This window comes from Triturus cristatus, chromosome 5_2 (assembly GCF_964204655.1).
Source record: "Triturus cristatus chromosome 5_2, aTriCri1.1, whole genome shotgun sequence".
Classification (NCBI taxonomy): domain Eukaryota; kingdom Metazoa; phylum Chordata; class Amphibia; order Caudata; family Salamandridae; genus Triturus; species Triturus cristatus.
In genome coordinates, this window is record NC_140588.1 from 17,407,379 (window position 1) to 17,426,531 (window position 19,153).

General features: G+C 45.0%; 1 protein-coding gene across 1 annotated transcript in view; it reads right to left on the minus strand.

The window, feature by feature from the left end:
- Positions 1-1,059: 1,059 nt before the first annotated feature.
- ANKRD33B (ankyrin repeat domain 33B) overlaps positions 1,060-19,153 on the minus strand; it is a 278,497-nt gene continuing 260,403 nt past the window's right edge. Inside the window, exon 4 of the mRNA XM_085606769.1 lies at positions 1,060-4,226. Coding sequence (XP_085462895.1) covers positions 3,361-4,226 — 866 coding nt within the window. The 3' untranslated portion in view covers positions 1,060-3,360. The remainder of the gene's footprint in view (positions 4,227-19,153) is intronic.

The following is a 19,153-nucleotide window of genomic DNA, read 5'->3' on the forward strand; positions in this document are numbered from 1 at the left end:
AAACTAAAACAACATTTTTTGGATCGGTTTAGATTTGAGATTGAATACAACAAAGGAGCATAATTTTCTTGCCGCTAGACGTCAGTTCTTTCTTTTCTCCACTGTGATGAATGCTACAAGTTGAGGTGCAAGATTGGGTAGTTCTGAGTTGTGGAGCTGCAAGAGAGGCAATGATTCTATCTATGATTTTGTAATAGTACGTAACAATGGAGTCTATATCCCTCACAGTTACAAATGTATAATTCCCAATTTTATTTGTAAATTGCTTATTTGCACCTTTGGTGAAGTGCACACTTGATAATTCATAAAATATGCAAAAACATTCAAGTGGTAAGATGCGTACAGCCTTGACTACAAGATTTAGAAGAAGGCATTCCTTAGAGCCCTCATCCAAAGTATTAACAGAGGTGTGGGAAACAATTGCTTCAACAGAAAAAAGTTCCATTTTACATACTTCTCTGAGCTCCTAACCATCCGACAACAGTCTCTACCTCCACTCTTCTGCTTTCCAATGGAAAGCACTAAAGCACTAAAAATTAATAATATGTGTCATGGCAACTGACTGACTGAGAAAACAACCAATCCTAAAGACTGAAACATGGGACACACTGCATCTTGTCGTCTGCTACAAACGCAGGAAATGACCCACAAAGAAGGTAAGTAGATCTGCCTCCAACTGATAGATAGACCAAAAATAGGTGAAATGGAAAGCCCAGCCGCCAGCACTCCAGTAACTGGAAAGAGATATTTTCACCAAGCAAGGTCACTGCAAATGCTGGAAATCAAAACAATAGCACAAGCCAGTTTTTATGTAAGACAATTTGTTTCCCTTTTCATTTTATAGTGGATGACCAACAGCATTGTCTCTTTTATAGTAGGTGGCAAGACTAAGACATTTTATATAAAAACAAAAACATATAAAGTATCCATCAGTCATTCAATCTAATGTGGATATCTTGTAAAATTGAAAGCGTTAACATATTTACCCACATTATTTTGTTGACAAGGGTATGGAACAAAATTAACATCAAAACAAATAATTTGCCTCTTTTATTTGTATTTTTTGCAAGAGGTCATTCATTCAGAGCACGCTTAATCATTTGAAATCATCAGTCATTTAGTGGCAATGCATCATATGGGGAGGTATTGTGATTGCTTTCTAAGCTAACAGGTGTAGCAGCAAATCTGAAATTTCGAATGAAGTCATTTAGAGCAGTATGTAAGTCCTGAAAGTGATAAAAAAACACATTTTTGCCCACTTCTGCATTGTCCTCCCTTCTTAGAATCTATTTTGTGCACAGGCAGTTACAACCAGCTTGTAACTGGTGGTAATAGCCAATGCGCAAAAGTGTCCAAGTTGTAATACCATGAGAAAAATAAGGACACAACTATTTGCTAATTTTGTTCTCCATTGCTTACCACCAAGGCCATAATCAGATGCAGAAGCACACTCAGTACCAGGCACTGATATTTATTGCACCGTGGGGTAAACTTTCAATCACCTCATGAATATAAATGACCGTGCAAATACGTTATTGCTCATTAAAGTAGATCTTCTCTCTCCTTCGATCTCTTTTTCTCTCATTATTTCTTTCCCTCTATCTTTTCTTAACTTTCTTTACAATAAAAAAGAATATTTAAAATGTGTGCACACCTTTGGAATCTGTTGAGGGGAATAGCCTAGAAGAAATGGACCACATAAATGAGTAACGTATGTGTGACGTTTAGGGCTGGGCACGAGTATGAACATTTCAAATGTAGTCCAATTTGAATTTAGATGCAATCTTTCTCGACACGAAGGGTGTGATTTGGAGTTTGGCTATTTCATCACAAAGGTAACGAAGAAACCTTCACTCTGCTTTGCTGATTTAGAGGTGGGCAGATCAACAAGTTTATGTCCACATGGTAAAATTTGCTATCAGCATAAACCTTCCTCCAATGGCCAGAGGGAGTAGGAGCTGACACAGGTAAGCCACCAAAGCATTAGCCCTATTTAGAATGGCTGGTCAGATGGATGTTTTTATTTTTGGTATATCCTGGTGGTGAGGGAAGGTAAAAACAGGGGTTGTGGGACAGTTGAGCGGACACCGCTCCTCCTGAAAACAATTGTTCGAAGGCTAGGTATGTGGAGCACAACACTGGGATACAATGGTGACCTCCTAGCGTTCTTGAGACATTATCGTGTTATATTGTGGATAACAGCACAATTTGAAAGGATAATACACAAAGTCTGAATTGTATCCTGTGTTTCCGGAATAATTACATGTTCAATGTGATGTGTATTATGTAATACCTGCACATGGAAATCCCAATAAAGTTTGTTAAAAAAAAAAAAGAAAGAGGGACAGTAAAAACAGACAAATGACCCACATACCATTTTAGAAAACTCCCATGGTGTGTGGGTCATCCTTGATTTATTTTTGAAAAACATACTCCAGCGTTGTCAGTTTGTTTTGAAAAATCACAGACTTTGGAAATGGTTGATAGCCAGCCGTCGTGCTTGACAGAGCCATTCCTCAAAATGTTCCTCATTGACAGAAACTGCTAGAGATGTCTGCGGGGCTGGCGAACATCTCTAATTTTAGCAGGCGAAGTAAAGGCGCTGTGGCAAATGTACAATACTCCTCTGCCACGTCTGTCTTTACTCTGGCCGCCATACCCTAAATTAAGCCCTTTATTTACAGTTTGCAGCATTAGAGCAGTAAACATTGAAAACTGCAAAAAAAGGACTTGTGAGTACTTTAGAACATGCTCAAAAATATATTTATGAAGAGGATTCTCCCTCAAATGTATATGTAATCATGCATTTTTCATTAGGACAGTTCAGTGTGGTACAAATGTACTTTGCAAAACTGTGACAGACTAAGCTTTAGGTTCCATTAAGGTATACACACATACACCCGATATTTGGACACTAGGATTTGGCTTTAGGCAATCTACTAATGCCAAAGTGAGCCAAAAAGTGATGGTATTGAGGAAAGAATTTTATTAAAAGTCATAATTTATCGAGAACAGGCAATCGTTGCTCATTCAATTTGTTAGGATACTGCTTTTGTTCCCCATTTCCGTTAACTAATCTTAGTGATGTAAAAGGAAAATATTTAGTGAACAACCCAATTCATCCTTATTAGGGCTTGTGTTTATCTTTTCTGTCTCTGCTGAACACTTTTGTCAGTAGAGAAGTTACGGCAACCATTTTCCCACTGATGGTTTAGTGTTAAGTCCTGATTCGTTTGTGGATGTCACTTAACTGTGTGCACAGGTATCCAGAGTAGTACTGTTGCAGAAATAGTGCTGTCTGCCATTTTATCTACAACCGTTGGAACTGGTACTTCGAGACCTTTGGTTGAGCGCAAGAGTTCAAGTGAATGTTCTTTTTTGGGAGCTAGATCTCTGTTTCTGTTTCTGTTTTTCAGCTTGCTCAGCTTTTTTCTTCTCTTCTTCTGCTGCTTTCTTTCTCTCTTCCTTTATTTCTTTGTACCTCCATTTTGGAAGCTGCAGGTAAATGTCGTGGTTGACACTGCTCCTTCTCCTCATTTTCTCTGGATAGTAAGTGGGCTGGGGGGCCCTGGTGACGCGGACTTTAGGGATGACTATTCCTGGCCTCACGGAGCTCCTTGAAAGTAGATGTAATGGTAACAGACTTGCCCTCCTGGATGAAACCACACTGTTCCTCTGAGGCACCTGGAGGCCACCAGTCTGAAGACTTGATCTTCTTTCCTTTTTCTTGGTTGCAACTGTGCTGTGAGAGTCCTGAGATGAATTCTCGTTTCTGTTTTCACTGCATTCCTCTGGTGCTCTGTTTTCCTGCTCACTTTGTTTCCTGAGGATTTCTTGCACGGAATATCTACGTTTTCCCACACAGGGAGGAGTCCCCGGGCACACTGTTCTGCATGCTATAGAAATAAATGGGCTGCTAAGAGCGGTGGTCACCTTGACCATGTGATCCATGACACCACCCTCTTTTGGATCATTGAAATAGCTAAAAGTGAATGTTGACCTGATGCATTCTGAGATCTTCTGGAGACATGTTTTAGTTTCATTTGCATGTGCTAATAGTACTTTCATCTTCGGCCATTCGGGTTTATAGTGGTCACAGAACTGTTCGGCACATGGTCTGCTCATCAGTCTGTGCACCAGGTAAGATGTTTCGTACCTCCCTGTAAAGCGTGCCCACTCCAGGGCGGTTATTTCTCTGCTGGTGTCCGTCGCGTGCATATCAGCCCCTTAAAGAAAAGAAAAGAAAAGAAAAAACACAAAATTAATGCGATTGTCGGCCATTTGAGTTTAAATTGTTTATCATCGACTCTGAAGAAGGGAATAAGATCAATAGCGAAAGAAGACATCATCCTTCAAAAACTGGCAGGGGTTGGCTTCTTACCGCTGTCATTTTTGGTGAATAAGGTTGAAATTGACAGCTTCCTAATGCCTGATCAACCACAAATGAATTTAGCACCTGAAGAGTTCTACGGGGTGCAAGAATTAAAGTGGATAATCAAATCTCATTGAGGAGCCTCGTTAAAGCGCAACAATTTTTCTTGGGAAAAGTTAACAATATACCAAAAGGTAATTATTAAACTAGAAAATGGTTCAATAATTGCAGTTGCAAACAATATATATGTCACAAAGTCTCTCAAGTGGATATGTGGAAAGCTCTTAAATTGAACTACAAAAGAGGTGATTAATATCCCCCTTAATCTTAATCGTAACCTCCAGTGCTCCACCTGCCATGACCACAGGCACTCGCCCAAGCCGCCCGAATTCCCATCCTAGCTATAATTCTTCTAGCAAACCTTCTCCTCCTCATCAACTCTTAGGGCCTAATTTTAAAATTCTCATTAAATTCCCTACACTGAGAAAACCCCTATTTATGCATGGGACGAAATTAGTAGTTTGGTTTTATTTAACACAGCCGATAATTATCAGCTGCATTAAATAAAGCATCATTCGTTAAATGTCAGCAGGTCAAAGCTGCCGAAATTTAACTGGGGAGCACATAATATTTACAATAGCATGCAAATTTTGGTACATTAAACACTGAAATCCATGTTATTCCCCAGATACCCATAATAGGTGTTATTTATTGCATCCGATAAACACTGGCGTAGCTAGGGGGGCGGTGGGGGCGATCTGCCCCAGACGGCACTATTTGGGGACGGTGGGCGCGCAGCACTGGTGGCCCATGGCGGTGGGCCTTATAATTTATTTGGACATTCGCTGACACTACTGTCAGTTACTACAGTAGTGTCCGTGTCCCCAAATAAATTATAAAGGCCGCAGCCATGGGCCGGCAGTGCCGCGTAGCTTCCGTGTGAGCAGCAAGAACACTTGTTAAGGGACCTATGTAACCCGTTTGGGGTTCCCATCCCAGGGCCGTCAATCTTGTAGTGAGCGAAAGCGCTACCAATGACGGCCCTGGGCATAATTGGCCAGCCCTCGTGCTGAAATTTAGAGCAGCACAGCAGCAGTGACGCGTCACGTGCTTGCCTCTCGCACTGGTGTAGCTAGGGGGGGGCAGTGGGGGCGGTCCACCCCTGGCGGCACTATTTGGGGGTGGCGGCCGCGTGGCACTGGCAGCGGGTTTTATAATTTATTTGGACACTCGCTGACAGTACTGTCAGTTACTACAGTAGTGTCCGTGTCCCCAAATAAATTATAAAGGCCGCCGGCAGTGCCGCGCGGCCGCCATGTGAACAGCAACCACACTTGTTAAGGGACCTACGTAACTCGTTTGTGGTTCCCGTCCCAGGGCTGTCAATCTTGTAGCGCGCGAAAGTGCTACCAATGACGGCCCTGGGCATAATTGGCCAGCCCTAGAGCTGAAATGTAGCGCAGCATGGCAGCAGTGACGCATCATGCGCTCGCCTCTCGTGAGCGCGGCCGTCGGCACGACTATTATCACTGGAGGCAGGCGGCAAACTCAAATTGCCGCGGTCCGCTGTGATTCACGGCCTGAACAGCTGCAGCCAGCCTTGCTTGCACCTTGAAAGCAGCTTGATCTTCAGTCGGGTATTCAGTCCACCCTGCATTGCTGTTTAAAGCCTGCAGCACAGCAGGTGTCGAAAGACCCCTAAATCCAACACCCCACCTTCAGATCCAGATTCACAAAGGTAAGTGCAAAAGTAGTCTGTCTCGAGTGACAGTCACAACGCACGCTGATGAGAGTACCTGTCTCTGAACAAGTGGCATTGTGGCTGTTTGGAGCGAGCTCAAATAATAAACCAGGAGAGAAGAATCACTAAACTCCATGCTGCTCTCTCTGTCCCACATGGGACCTGGACCCAGACTATAACAAGGTGTGAGAGGTCCTAACACAAATCTCAATTGCCTCAGGCCCATACCATAAATTCATTAGAGTCAGCTGACTCATGGATTAATGCCACCACAGTGAGCAAGTGCGTGATAGCATGATTGCTGGGCAAGCCTTGATAGAGCCTGTGAGACACCCGTAGCGGTCACAGTCAGGCAGGATGACAAATATGTTTGAAAGTATTTAAAAAAATCACACCAGTATAATTAAGTGAGTGGCCCCGGGGTGATGTGCGCAGCCTTCTACAACTGCAAGTTCAGATAGTTAACACTTACTTGCACTAGTTAATAGACCAATGTAAAACTAGCATTCCAATGATACATGTGAGAAGCATTTGTGCCCAAAATTTGACAGTGAGGTGAGAATCAAAATTCTAGCCTAAGACTTAAGCTCACACAATCACAGGGCTATGGATGCTAGGGGCGGCAATCTGAGGGATAGCCCCGGGCGCCACAAGCTCTAGCTACTCTTCTTCCGATAAATAACATACCCTGTGGTATTGTTATTTATCAGGGGCGATAAATAACGCCCCAACTCATATACAGGCCCTCAGTCTACAAAGCAGTATTACTCACCTATTTGAGAATATGCTATATCCCCAGCCACCATACCCTAGTCACCCCAGATTTCCGTTCTAACTTTCCATCACAACAACAATTCTCTCATACCTTACAGTGAGGATGCAGCCTAAGGGCTAGCGCGGTCGACCTTCAAACCGCAGAACCGGGTTTGAGTCTCAGCAAGGGATGCTAAACATCCTGTGATTCTGACCAAATCACTTAATCTGCTCATGCCTACCAAAAAATGGATGTCTCCATCTGTAACGTAACTGGTGCTCATGTAAAGCGCTCTGGATCGCTTCAGGTCGAGTTTGTGCCATATAAAAACTGTGCCAGAAGGTCATATATACCATGCTTTTTTCGTCCATCCACTCCACTTAAATTCTACCCTGAGCCTCCATTTACCTTATTTCCTTGTTCTATGCTAATGGACTCGCCCTTAATGGAGTTTAAAATTGAAACCTTTTCCCCTTCTTTGTGGGATTTGAGCTGTTAGACAAAAAAACGATCTTTTCTGCCTTAATGATGGTAGGACTCTGAAACTGTGATACTGATTCTGATAAAAACCATCCAATTGAGCCTGCCTAAATGTTCGGCGCTTTTATAAAAACTGTGGCATGCTTAAAAGAATACTTATTGCCATGAATTTTTAATCTTTCATACAATAACCAATTTAATCTAACACCTGTCTGAGTGTGTTATTGTGATGTTATTAATGACTTAGGGCCAGATGTACGACTCTTTTTTGCATGCGCAAATGGGCTGGCACCCCGTTTGCATATGCAAAATCTAATAGGGTCATGTACAATCCCTATTTAGTGAGTCACGATTTGTTTGTGACTCTCTAAATAGGAATTGAGAGTCGTTATTAGGAAGGGTCGTTCCAAGGGCATCCCTTCTTAATAGCGAGTCAGAGGCCTATGAAAGAATGTTTTGCGACTGCAATTAGGGTCGCAAGACACTTTCAATTTACCGCCCACTTGCAGAGAGTGGTAAAACACTCGCAAATGGGAAGGTGTCCACAGGGGACCCCTTCCCCTTTGCGAATGCAGAGGGAAATATTTTTTAAGGCTAGGCAAGGATCCCAGGGACCACTACCCGCCCTTAAAAAATGAAACAAAAACTTTCAATTTTCTTTCTTTAAATGCATCCCGTTTTCCTTTAAGGAAAAAGGGCTTCATTTAAAAAAAAAAAAAAAAGCTTTTTTTAAAAGCAGTTCCAGACATGGAGGTCTGCTCACCCATCAGGCCACCATACCTGGGAGGGCCAGCCAATCCTAATGGGGTCACAATTTGCGACCCCATTAGGAATCGTTAACAGTGTCTCAGACACTGTTGTACATGGCATTTAGCTACTCGCAAATTGCGAAACGCAATTGAGCGCAATTTGCGAGTCGCTAAATGACATGCTCGAACATCTGGCCCTTGATGTGCTGTAGAGAGATACTGCGAGCTCTGTCAGAACATCAGGTGTTACTTCTTTTGTTATGCGTTGCAGTTGCAGAGCTTTTGGTTTGTGTAATTCTAACTCAACTTAACTTCTTCATGAGGTTGGGTCTTCCTGTTGCCATTCTTTAACCCCTTCGGTGCTCAGGACGGCTGGGAGCTGTCCTGAGACACAGTGGGCATGTGCTCACGACGGCTCGGGCCGTCCTGGCTCCAACCCATGGGGGAAGTGCTGGCGCTCCCCCCACGGGCCGCCCATCATCCTGCCCCCACCCGCAATGGAAGGGGAAGACCTTCCGCTTCACCCCCTGCCCCCTCCCACCGGATCATGTAATGACGTCAGCGCGCCTCGCGCGCTGACACCATTACATGAAACCGGACGCGCTGGAAGCCATTTGCTTCCAGCACGTCCAGCAGGTAAGAGGCGATTTTGGCCTCAGGAGGGTGGGGGGACATTTTAGAAAGGCATCGGAGGAAAGGTAAGTGTTTTCCTTTCCTCCGATATATTTTTCAGCCATTCCTGCTGCACGATCGCGCATGGGGCATGATCGTGCAGCAGGAATGCTTTTTTTTTTTTAAATGGGCCTTTTGTGTCGGGGAGCAGCCCCTTCGGCAGGGGTCGCCCCCTTTGGGGGTGTATATTTTGTGGATGGGTCTGCCCCTCTTTGGGGGGGCAGATTGAATATTTAAATTAAGAATTTAGTTATTTGTGACCAATAGACCACCAGGGATTTTTTTATTTTATTTAGAAAGTGCTTTTTGTGTTGGGGAGTGGCCCCTTGGGCAAGGGTCGCTCCCCTTGGGGATGAACATTTTGTCGATGGGTCTGCCCCCTTTGGGGGGGCAGATCTATAATTAAAAAAGTAATTAAAAGGCATTATGTGACCACTAGGCCACCAGGGATTTTATTTTTTTATTTACAAAGTTCCTTTTGTGTTAGGGAGCGGCCCCTTGGGCAACTTGGGGGTGAACATTTTGTGGCTGGGTCTGCCCCCCTTGGGGAGAGGGAGATCTATAAATACATTTAAAAAAGGCATTATGTGACCACTAGGCCACCAGGGAATTTGTTTCTTAATTTAGAAAGTGCCTTTGTGTCGGGAAGCGGCCCCTTGGGCAAAGGTCGCTCCCCTTGGGGATAATTTTTGTAGTAGTGCTCTGCCACCCTTGTGGGGGCAGATTGAAATAATAAAAAAGTAGCTGTAAGCCCACTAGGCCACCAGGAATTATTATTTTTTTACAAATATGTTTTTGGGGAGCGGCCCCTTAGGCAAGGGCTGCTCCCCTTTGGGAATCATTATTAGTGGCTGTTCCTGCCCCCCTTGGGGGCAGATCGGCCTTGTTGTTCTAGGCCCATCTGCCCCCAAGGGGGGCAGAAGCCATTAGACACCAGGGATTGTTTGAGTTGTTTGGGAGCGGCCCCTTGGGCTAGGGTCGCTCCACTTTATGGGGTATTTATTGTGGTACTTTCTGTCCCCTTTGGGGGCAGATTGGCCATATGTGTTTAGGCCCATCTGTCCCCTAGCGGGGCAGAAGCCACTAGACACCAGGGCTTATTAAATGTTGGTGTTGGGTAGTGACCCCTTGGGCAAGGGTCGCTCCCCCTTTATGAGGGTGAATTTTTTGGCTGTTTCTGCACCCTCTGGGGCAGATCGGCCTCATGATTTTAGGCCCACCTACCACCTTTGCTTGGCTGGTGGATAGTGCATTATTTGCATATGTGATTGTAATGCGTTTTTTCTCCTTTTTATTCTAGTGGAAAGCTGTTGATTCTTGTTTGCGGTTTCGGCAGTGGTTGATCTGCAGTTTTGCGTAGTTGCATTTTTTTGAAAGAAAAACATTTTTGTTGTGTTTACTCAAATTGAGTATTATTGTCATGCATGAATGAATTTTTTGTAAGTGGTGTCATATTAGCAGCATATTTAGTTAGTGTTTTGTGCATGAAATTCTTTGTGATGTGTTTTGCGTTGTCTTATGTGTAATTTTCTTTTTCTTTTTTAAATTTTTTTAGTGGGATACTGTTGGTCCTTACTGTGTCTGTGCAGAGTAGGTGGTGGTGAGTCTAGCTGCTTCTGGCAAGTGAGTGGTATAGTGTTGGAGTATATAGGTCTTCGTGCTAAAGCTACTTTTTGTTTATTTCTGGTTTTAAGTCTGGCGGGAGGTACTAACGTGAAGCGTGAAGATTTTCGGCCAGGAAACTGGGACCAAAAGTGACTCCTTCCTGTACAACCTGAATACCATTCAGCAGAACATTCCTGTCTCGAGTGAATCAAGGACCTGCCAGGACGCTTTGCTGCTAGAAGGGGGAAGGCTGCTGTATTGCACTGCTGCGGGACTGCGAGGACCACGGTGCTCAGCGCCCAGCTGATTGGACTCACCTGGTTCCTCTTCCCGTTCCTGCCTCCACCATCCACGCAACACCTCGCGGCCCCCGCTTCGCGGGAGCCGCTCGTAGGGCTTGGTTGCATAAAATCTCGGCTGGTGTTCATTCTGTGTGTGTCTCCCATTGCCTAAGGACCTGCCAGGACGCTTTGCTGCTAGAAGGGGGAAGGCTGCTGTATTTCACTGCTGCGGGACTACGAGGACCACGGTGCTCAGCGCCCAGCTGATTGGACTCACCTGGTTCCTCTTCCCGTTCCTGCCTCCACCATCCACGCAACGCCTCGCGGCCCCCGTTTCGCGGGAGCCGCTCGTAGGGCTTGGTTGCATAAAATCTCGGCTGGTGTTCATTCTGTGTGTGTCTCCCATTGCCTAAGGACCTGCCAGGACGCTTTGCTGCTAGAAGGGGGAAGGCTGCTGCATTGCACTGCTGCGGGACTGCGAGGACCACGGTGCTCAGTGCCCAGCTGATTGGACTCACCTGGTTCCTCTTTCCGACCCCGCCCCCTCTTGCCCTTCTGCTCTTCTGCAAGACCCCGCCTGAACGCGCTAGCGGTATGCGCGCGGGACGTAGCACGGGGCGAAGACCGGGCAAAGAGCGTGGACGGCCGTGGACGGGACGGGTCTATACTCATAGGGGTGTCACTGCCTATGCCACACGAACTGTTGTGCTAGCGTGAATTATCCTCCTATTACTTTTAGATTGTTAGCCAGTTGCAGCAGTTGCTGTAATACCTTCATTGTTCACCATGTGTTTTTAGATTCTTTCCCGTGCACCTCTTCCCCGGCCGCCCCCGGTTCTGTGTGTTCTTCTTCTCTAAGAATGTCTTCCCCAAGGTCTGGTAGGAAGTTCACGAAGGACAGCACTGGGGGTCGTGTCACAGGGACCCTGGACAATTTTATCACGAGAGCAGCTAGGGTTCTTGAACAGGAAATTATCTTGACAGAAAAAAGATTGTCCTTAGAAATTTCTGCTAAGAGATCGTCCCTTGGTAATATTATGGTTGCTACTTCCCCTGATTCTAGGTCGCCCCAACCACTCATTGATCAACCAGGTAACAACGAGCTTGGGTCAGTGGCCCCTCTAACCTTGAGTTTGTTGGATAACTCACCTGCTATTACCAATACTTCTGCACCCTGTGGTCAGCTTTCTAATACGAGTGATAACCACTCGCTGCTCACTAATAAGCAGCCCGGTGACGATTCCGGTTAGTAAATCTCCGTCCATCAATAAGAAGAGAAAATGCGGGCGAGCGCATCCTAGGGGTAAACGTGCTAAAGTGTCCAAATTGTCCAAACCTGTAAATCCTTGTCTCCCCCCTCTCCCCAATTTGTCTCGTGGCACCCCCACCACTGTCGGGTGTCCCACGCCATCCCATACTCCCCTGCCCCTTGGACATCTTGAACCCCTAGAGCAGCTACTTAAATCTTTTTTTTTACCCCTTTACGAGAGAGTTAATCGTCTTTCTACTTCTCTAGAGAAATTAGAGAGTATGATGTTGACTAACTCGTCCTTAATGGAGAAGATCATAGTGACACAATCTGTCCCTAAGATTTCATTAACTCCTGATACAGCTCTTGAAGTAGGGGTTGTTTCTAGTGGCACCACCCCCCAGGTTAGCGCATCCTCTGATCTACCTGTTCCTAATGTACATGTTGCGGAAGTATCTCATACTCCATCTACTCTCGCCATGACTGTCGATCCAGTTAGCAATGCTGTTACTAACCTGAGTAACTCTGCAACTGGACAACTTAATATTGAGGACGACAGTCCCTTTCTCAAATTTCCCTGTATTAATCTCCCCCCGGAGTCGAATCCATACACAGTCATTATGGCGGGCGTTCCCAGGCTCCTGCAGGTCAAGACTGAATCTCACAGTGAGTTGAAGAATAAAGTAATTCATTGGTTAAATCGTTATAGGCCACTACCGGCTAGACTTTGTGCTGAAATTCTTACTGTCCGTAGGGTGTGTTGGTTGGGTAAAGGGGTTAAAAGAGTGGAGGGTGATTGTGTGATTATTAATTTCCGGGATCCTATGGTGGTGACCCATATATGCTCCCAGCCTAATACTACGAATGTCACTGGAATAATCACCCTGGATTTGTCATATTTTTATCCTCTTGGCCAGCGTGTTATATCTAGTGATGTGGCACCTGGCTGGGAAAGGGTCAATAGGGGTTTTTTCCGTCAGCCAGGTTTAGATTTTCATCTTCCATTGTTTAATTCCTTTGCCCCTCTGAATAACTTGGACGGGGTCGATTGATCATTCATAAACTGTCATAACCAGGGTGGTGTGTTTAAGGTTTCAGATGACTCTGTTCATCCTGGGTTTGTTAGTTGGGGTGGGCCCAGGAGGGTATTTTCGGGTCCGGGTGCTTTGCTTTCTGATCCTGTTTGTGACCCTGTTATAGCCCCCCCTAGCATTCTAGATCTTCTTCCACCCGCCCTGGCGTGCCATGATAATTTTCTGTCTTCCAGTTCTATAACTGGCAACACACAAAGAATTGAGCGGACACCTTGTGCTGGTGTGTCGCTTATTGTTAAACCAGCAACCACGCCCACTGTTCCCTGTGTTCTTGAGACTGAAAGTATGGCACCTGATATTAGTGTTTCCTACCCAGCAGTCCCGCGGTCCTCACCCTCTTTATTGTTACCTGATATCCCCAGCTCCCCCCCCTTACCCTGGCCTCATGAAACATTGCCGGTCTCCGAAGCAAAATCTCCACGGAGGACTGGTCTGCTTGGGTAATTACCCACGACATCCTCGTTTTTCAGGAAACGTGGGCTGTGGACCCTATTTACTTCCCTGGGTATGTGAACTTTTTTAAGGGGGCATCTAGTGGCTCAAGGGGCCGTCCTTCGGGGGGACTCTGCATATGGGTTAGGCAAACCCTTAGGTATAGCCTCACCGAAACGGCCATTGATAGCCCCGATTTACTGATCATCTCTTTGCAACACAACAATGACCCCAAAATCTTGATTATAAATGTATATAATAGGGGCCTTCCTGGTGGGCGTGGCTCAAACACCTTTTTACAACTGGATGGGTTTTTGGATACTGTCGATCCAAGCATAAATGTGGTAATAGTGGGTGACTTAAATTGTTGTTTCGAGCCAATGCACCCTGCTTGGGAATCACTCACTTTGGATGTGGACACCATTTCGAACATCCCCTTTCTTGACCTCCCACCCATCAAGCGGTGGACTGAGTCCGCCGTTCAGTGGATGAGTCTTTGTATGGAACGTGGTTTTCGGGCTGCTAATGGACGTACTCCATCTGATAAAAATGGCAAGGTGACTTTCTCTGATGGTCGTGGTCGTAGTAGTAGAAACGACTACGCCTTAATTAAAGTGGAGTTCTGGTCCTCTCTATGCGATATGATGGTTTTAGACCGCCCGGAGAGTGACCATAATCCCCTAGTCTTGACTTTCCTGCTTTACCCTGACCACAGAAACCCACAATCTGAGTTAGTGACAGCAAATGTTCTCCTTACCAACAACCAGCGGAGAGTGCGTTGGGAAAAAATCGCCCTTGATAGTGCAGTACTTTCTGAGATCAGTCAAAAAGTTTCCTGTGCGGTGGAAGATCTGCAGTCCCTTCGGAATCTGGAGGATGTTGTTGGTGAATCTACTAACATTCATGTAACCCTATTTTCTGGCCTTAAGTCCCTTTTCTCCAAACCTTGCAAGGCCAAGAAACCTCTCACCCTAAAACCAAGTTCTTGGTATACCAAAGCTTGCCGGGCGTCATATAGTAAACTGAAAATTGCCATTAATACTAAAAATCAGGCAATCATTAGATCTGCCAGGAAAGATTATAACAAGGCCAAAGTACAAGCTAAGCAAGATTGGGACAATGACCACTGGAATGATCTTTTGGCGGCCAGCAAACATAGGAATCTAACAATGTTTTGGCACATTTTGAAGTGGGGCAACTCTCCGAGTATGCAGGCTCCCTCTAACAATGTACCCCCGGACATTTGGGTGTTACACTACGAATCTCAGTTCTCTGACATTAATCTGGCTGAGGCGCCCGTTCTTCCACTTAGTAGGGATTTGACCATTTCTTCGAACTTCAAATTCGAGGATGAAGAGGTCAAGACTGCTCTTTCAAAGGTGCCTGGTGGCAAGGCACCAGGAATTGATTGTGTCCCTGCGAATCTTTTTAAATCTGACCTTGGCAATTGGGTGCCCTATATTGCTTTCTTGGCTAATGCCATAGTCAAGGGGGCTGCCATTCCGGAATCTTGGAAGGGCGCCGAGATTCTACCTATTTTTAAAAAAGGCGATCGCTCCTGTCCGGGGAACTATCGTCCAATCAGTCTCATTGACTCAGTCCAAAAAACTATTGCAAGAATGATCCTGGCAAGGATCCAGTTATGGATCGAGCAGGACGATATTATCTCGCCCCTGCAGGCCGGTTTTAGATCCCGCACTAGTACCATAGACCAGGCATTCAAATTCCAACTGATCGTCTGGAAAACGGTATATCTCTGTGGTGGAACAATATATGCTGCTTTTGTAGATCTTCGGTCAGCTTTTGACCTAGTCAACAGGACCAAACTCTGGGAAGAATTAGCGGTGCTTGGGATGCCAGTTGATCTTTTAAACATCATTATTAGATTGCACGAAAACAACTTTGCCCAAGTTAGATGGGGAAATCAAGGCCAGGTCACAGAAAGATTCAAAGTTAGTAGGGGTGTCAGGCAAGGGTGCGTCCTTGCGCCCACTCTATTTTTGCTTTTTATAAATAGAGTTGTGCAATATTTTTCCTCTACCTCTACGGACGCCCCCACGTTGGGTGGTTCCAAAATACCCCTCCTCATGTTTGCTGACGACACCCTACTTTTATCCCAGACTTTGTCTGGGTTGCAGACGGCTTTGAATGTGTTTGCCAATTTTTGTTCTGAGTTCGACCTTCTAGTTAATGTTTCCAAAACCAAATATATGGTCCTTAACAAAGGGAAACATGTGAAAGGTCATGTGTTCATGAACAATGATACACTTGAACAAACTAACATCATGACCTATTTGGGGGTAGTGTTTGAAAATAAGCTGAATTGGAGGCCACAAATAGACGTTCTCTCTCTGAAATTTGCTCAACTTTCTGGTTGCTTGGTTAAGGATCAGAGGCAATCCCAGATGAAATTGATAGGCCCCCCTATCAAAATCTACAATGCTAGGATAAACTCAGCCATTCTCTATGGTGCCGAACTCTGGGGCTTTGCCGATCTTTCCTCCTTGGTCAAAGCACAATACAAATTTTTTAGAAAGCTTACGGGCCTCCCCTGTTCTACCCCACTGAAACCGCTCTTGTTGGACCTTGGATGCCATCCCTTCGATGACATCGCAAGGTTCAAACCTTTGGCTTTTTGGAGGAGACTGTGGACGATACCGGAATTAGGTCCCTATGCCAAGGCATTTCTAGATGTCCGCTCTATTTTGGGTTCTGATAACATCACATGGTTCAGGCAAGTTAGATTACTATTGGAATCTATGGGTTTGGGATTGCTTTGGACTGACCCAGGTGCCAACCCTTTCCCATCCAAAAAAGACTTTAAAAATCTTTATTGGTCAATGGTATTACAAAAACAATCCTCCCTAGTTCCTGTAGAGTCTTTGTCTGGCAGGTTTTATGAACATAAAACAGTTCCTTCCCTTGAAGCCTACTGGGACATTATCTCCAGGCCTACTGACAGGAAACTTTATCATCAATTCAGGGTCGGCACTTTACCAACTAAATCATTCACTAAAAAATGGAAGGGCGGGTTTTGTGAGTTTTGTAGCTGGTGCCCGGACTGTGTTGACTCGGTAGGGCACATATTCTTTGCCTGCCCGGCTTATGCCGCCCCCAGGGCCAAATGGCTCAAACCCATATGCCGTAATTTGGGAACTAGACAGGGGTTTGCAGCCCTTAGCATCTTGAGATTTGATACTGGCGAATGTGTTGTTGTTGCTGTGGCCAAATTTTTAGGCTGGGTATGGATAATCAGGAATAGGAGGCAATAAACTACTTGTGCGATGTTGTGTCTCTGATTGACCACTATCGTGTTTTTCTGGTTATGTTCCTAATATCTATTTTGATTGTATTTTTTAAATGTTTGCAAATGTCTTTTATGTTGAAATTTTATCGAAAATAAAGGCAAAATGAAATGTTTATTTCTGTTTTTTACAAAGGATTTGTTGTTGTTGACTTGTTTGACAAGTTACCTTTATTAGTAAGCATTATGGCTAGCCGTAGAATGACTAGTCAGCAGGTGGTTGGTATCCCTCTTGAATCTTCTTCTGAGCAGGATTATGAGACTGACAGTGCGTCTGAGGGAGGGAAAGATTCAGGCAGTGAGTTTTCTCTCCACATGGAATCATCGGATGATGAAGCTACTCTCAGTGTGGATGAAGCTACTCTCGGTGTGGATGAAGCTACTCACAGTACGGATGAAGTGCCTGTTTTAGAGGAGGACACTGCTGTGCCGATGGTGCAAGAGGCATCTGGATTGCAGCCTGGGGCTTTAAGGCTTCCCATTGGAAGTGCTGGACTCTGGTTTGATCCAAACATGGTGCAGCCGGTGTTGCCTGCCTTTAGTGGTGGTGTAGAGTGGATTGTGAATTTATTTTTGCCTATGCAGTTTTTTCAGTTGTTTATGGATAATGTATTTTTGGGTGAGATTGTTGAGCAGATTAATTTGTATGCTGAACAGTTTTTGAGGGACAACAGTGCCACACTTTGGCCCCACTCTAGAGATACCCGGTGGACTCCCACAAATCTGGAAGAGATGAAGAAGTTTTTGGGTTTGACTTTATTGATGGGCTTGATAAGGAAGCCGTCCATGGCTTCATATTGGTCTACCAGTCCTTTGATGGCAACGGCCATATTTCCTGCGATTATGACCCAGGATCGGTATTTACTTTTGCTTCGGATGCTGCATTTTGTTGATAATGCTTTGGCGTTGCCACGAGATCACCCTGACTGTGACCGTCTTTTTAAGATTCGGCCTGTTCTTGATCACTTTGTAGATCGATTTTCAGAGATCTATACTCCAGGGAAAGAAATATCTATTGATGAGTCTTTGGTCCTGTTCAAGGGCCGTTTGTTTTTTAGGCAGTACATTCCTAGCAAGAGGGCACGTTATGGAATTAAGCTGTATATGTTGTCTGAGAGTAGGACAGGATATGTTTTTAATTTCCATGTGTACACTGGTATGGATTCCACTATTGACCCCCCCTGGTTGTCCATCCACTTTTGGAGAAAATTGTGTGGGATCTTGCTAGAAGACTGTTTAACAGAGGCCACCATTTGTACCTTGATAACTTCTACACTGCTGTGCAATTGTTTAAGGAATTGTTCAAAGTGGACACTTTTGCTTGTGGCACAATCCGCTGTAACCGTAAAGGTTATCCAAAAGAGCTTGTTTGCAAAAAAACTTCAGAGGGGACAGTGCAGTTCCTTGCGTACTGATGAACTACTAGCTGTAAAATTTGACAGGAGGGATGTGTACATGCTGACTACCATCCATGATGAGAGTACTTCACCTGTGGCTGTTTGGGGTCAGATTTCTGAAGTGCGCATACCTGTGTGCATTTTAGACTACATTAAGCACATGGGTGGTGTTGATAAAGTAGATCAGAGGTTGGAACCTTACACTGCTATTCGTAAGCCTTACATTTGGTATAAGAAGTTGGCCATCCATCTCTTCAATTTAGCAACTTTCAATGCTTTTGTTGTGTTCAAGGAGTGTTCTCCTGCGTCAAGTATTCCTAGAGTTGGAGTGGTGGAGAATGTGGCTAGATTGAAAGATCGCCACTTTCCTGATTTAATTCCTCCTACGCCCCAAAAAACACAACCCCTGTAAGAGATGTAGAGTCTGCTTGGGAAGAGGTGTGCGGAAGGAGAGTCGTATGCACTGTGCCGATTGTCCTTCTAATCCTGGGCTGTGTGTGCCCACATGTTTCAGATTGTATCACCCTCAAAAGAGTTTTTTGGGAGCAACCATGAGTCTAATAGTGTACTGCCGGGCCTGTATGGTTTTATATAGTTTTTCAGTTTAACGTTTGGCAATAGAATGATGTCTTTAGTTACTGCTGTTGTTTTATATTTAGTTGCAATTTGTCTGTGTTTTCTTTCTTTATTTTTGCATAATGTTTTTATTGGTTTCTCAGTATGTGTTTTCTTTCTTGTTTAAAATAAATTAATGATGGTGTACGTGGACTGGCGCTTGGCTGGCAGTGTGCATGGACTGGAGCTTGGCAGACGGTGTGCGTGGACTGGTGCTTGGCTGGCGGTGAGTGGACTGGCGCTTGGCTGGCGGTGTATGTGGATTGGCACTTGGCTGGCGGTGTGCGTGGATTGGCGCTTGGCTGGCAGTGTGGGTGGATTGGCGCTTGGCTGGCAGTGCGCGTGGATTGGTGCTTGGCTGGCGGTGTGCATGGACTGGTGCTTGGCTGGAGGTGAGTGGACTGGCGC